The sequence below is a fragment of the Camelus dromedarius genome, chromosome 10 (genome assembly GCF_036321535.1).
Source record: "Camelus dromedarius isolate mCamDro1 chromosome 10, mCamDro1.pat, whole genome shotgun sequence".
Lineage (NCBI taxonomy): Eukaryota > Metazoa > Chordata > Mammalia > Artiodactyla > Camelidae > Camelus > Camelus dromedarius.
The window spans coordinates 67,902,887-67,905,723 of record NC_087445.1 but is presented as its reverse complement, the minus strand read 5'-3'; the positions used below and the strand labels follow the sequence as shown (position 1 = coordinate 67,905,723).

At 46.9% G+C, this 2,837-nt stretch overlaps 1 protein-coding gene across 1 annotated transcript; it reads right to left on the bottom strand.

Moving 5' to 3' along the window:
* Positions 1-412: 412 nt before the first annotated feature.
* LOC105092672 (olfactory receptor 1L6-like) lies at positions 413-1,342 on the bottom strand. Its single transcript, XM_010984390.3, has one exon. The coding sequence runs from the start codon at positions 1,340-1,342 to the stop codon at positions 413-415; it is 930 nt and encodes a 309-aa protein (XP_010982692.3).
* Between the last annotated feature and the right edge of the window lie 1,495 nt (positions 1,343-2,837).

The window sequence follows — 2,837 nt, the reverse complement described above, 5'->3', positions numbered from 1 at the left end:
ACAAATGGGAGGATAGTCACAGTTGCCAAGTTTCTCCTCGAGGAGCAAGGGGTCCGAGCCTCACATTGAGGTCCCCAGCACAGGGGTCCTGCACCGGGAAGACGAGCCCTCAAAGCACCTGACTTTGAAGGCCAGAGACTGCAAAAGAAAAAGAAGGAGACTATGTGTATAATACGGTCAGATATCAATATCCAGGTCCCATTTTATTTCTTTTTACCAAAAAGCACAATGACCTTTGATAGCAGTTATCACCTCTCCCTTACTGAGCTGTAATTCATTTTGAAGACAGGAGCTACGGTTGCTATAGCTTTGCAATATTTTCGTAGTTGAGTGTAGTTCCTGGCACAGAGCAGGTGCTTCGTGAGCTCTTATTGAATGAATGAACGCTGAGACATACCATACAGGGGTTATGCTATGCCGTCATCCTCATCAGCTTTTTCAAGCCCTGTTTCATGTCCTTGTTCCTAAGGCTATAGATAAAAGGGTTCAGCATGGGGGTAACTACTGTGTAGATGACAGTGACCACACGATCTTTTGTCACTGCGTAGGTGGATGAGGGGCGGATGTACACAGATGTTATGGTCCCATAGAATAGTGCCACAACCGTGAGGTGGGAACCACAGGTGGAGAAGACCTTGTACCTGCCTCTCCCGGAAGGGAGCCTCAGGACGGCGCAGGTAATGTAGACATAGGAGACGATGATGAAGAGGAAAGGACTCATAATCACAAAGGAGCCCTCTGTGAAAGCCAACAGCTCATTGACGGAGGTGTCAGAGCAGGAGAGCGTTAGCAGTGGCTGGACGTCACAAAAGAAGTGGTGGATGACGTTGGGCCCACAGAAGGAGAGGCGGGCCATGAGAATGGTGTGGGTGAGTGAGTGGAGGTGGGACACCACCCAGGAGGCTATGACGAGCAGGAGACAGCGCCTGGGGTTCATGGTTGCGGTGTAGTGCAGCGGGTTACAGATGGCTACGTAGCGGTCAGTGGCCATGGCAGCCAGGAGGAAGCTGTCAGTGATCCCAAAGGCCACAAAGAAATACATCTGGGTAAGGCACTGGGCAAAGGGGATGGTCTTTCTCTGAGTCAGCATGTTCACTAACATTTGTGGCACGATGACAGTTGTAAAGCAGATGTCCACCAGGGACAGGTTGGAGAGGAGGAAGTACATGGGGGTGTGGAGGCGGGCGTCCCCCCGGATGGTGGCAATGATGACTGAGTTGCTGGCCACATTGACCAGGTACATGGCCAGGAAGCTGGCAAAGAGCCACACCTGCTTTTTGGGGTCACTGGTCAGTCCCAGGAGGAGGAATTCAGTCATATGGCTCTGGTTTCCTTTCACCATTGCTGTCCTGCAAGTAAAAAATATGAAGGATGTTAGGTGTGTGTTGTGGTTTGGGGTCTTCAATCTTCTAGAGGGGATAGTGCATAACTTGTTCAGCTTGTGCATTACACAAGGGGGGGGGTCATTCATGTAAAGCATCATATGTTCTATAACTCCATACGGTTGGTGTTGACACACCTTGATTTCGATTCCAACTTTGCATCTGACTCATCTCGTTAACTTGAACAAGGTACTTCAAGTCTCATTCCTTGTCTGGAAGACAAAACTTGTAACACCCACATTCTTTGGATAAATGGTAAAGATCCTAGGAAAAGTGTTCAGAAAGTAATCATTTTGCTTGATTTCCCAGGTTGTATCTAAGAGATCCTTTTACTCTATCTGGCCTTAGTTACTAATCACCCTGGTAACTTCCAACTGCCTCCTGGCCAGATAATTCTGGCCAGAATTTCTTTCTAATTCTTCTATGTAAGGAAAATAGGATATCCTACATTCTCCCTAAATAAATCACATAAACACTGTAGAGATTATATTCCTGAGTCCAACCTTTCTTGAAAGAAAAGTAGTTTGGAATGCATTTAGAAGTTTACTTATAGGGAGGAAGGCTTGACTTGGAGGATGGGGACCCAGAAATTTGACACTTCCTTCAGGGCAGAGAACTGTCTAGGGTGAGTGGCAAGTTGGAGAACTGTCTCTGGCAGATGGACAGTTTATTTACCCAACATTGAGCCTGGTGGTTTAGGCGGGTGCATGGTGTCAAGGAAGAAACAGGAACTAAAAGATGGATACTCATACAGGCAAGAAGAGTCCAAAGGGTCGTAGTGTGGGCGATGGAAATGTGAGAAGATGCGGCATTCTGGCAAAAAAACACTGAGACATACGAATAGGATGGTGCTGAGGTTCAGGAATAGTTCCTCTGTGTCTCCAAAAGGCAAGAGCAGGGGAAACTAAAGGAAGGCTCCCATCTGTCAGGAATTGAAGCACTGGTCATCTATCTACCAAGTAGGAACCCAGTTAAAATGCAGCAAGACAAGAACCATTGGCACAGATTTAGAACCAGCTAGCAGCTACCTGGGTCGACAGTGAGAAAGCTGAGTTAGAGAGCATGCACTCCTTATGTCCACCCTGCCTAGGGACAGGACTGGCTTCAGAGACGACAACAGAAAGGAAAACCTGCTGATAGTGGTCAAATAACCCCAGATAAGGGAGGGTAGAGTTAGGGATGCAGATTTTGAGTTAGAGAGAGTCCACATCCTGTACTCCTTGTGTCCTCATAATCTTTCTGGTCCTTTTGAAGATTCAAAAGCAAACCTAAGGACTAATGATGTTTTTGATCGTGAATGAAACTCACTGCCCTGCTTAGGAGAACTCAGACTTTTTATTCTCTTATAACATTTTAACAAGTACGTGCATACAGTAGCATTGTTTTCTGAAGTGTCTCCTTTCTCTCTGAGATACCTCGTGCTTGGTCCAAACGAAAGGGACCACTAGGGCCGAG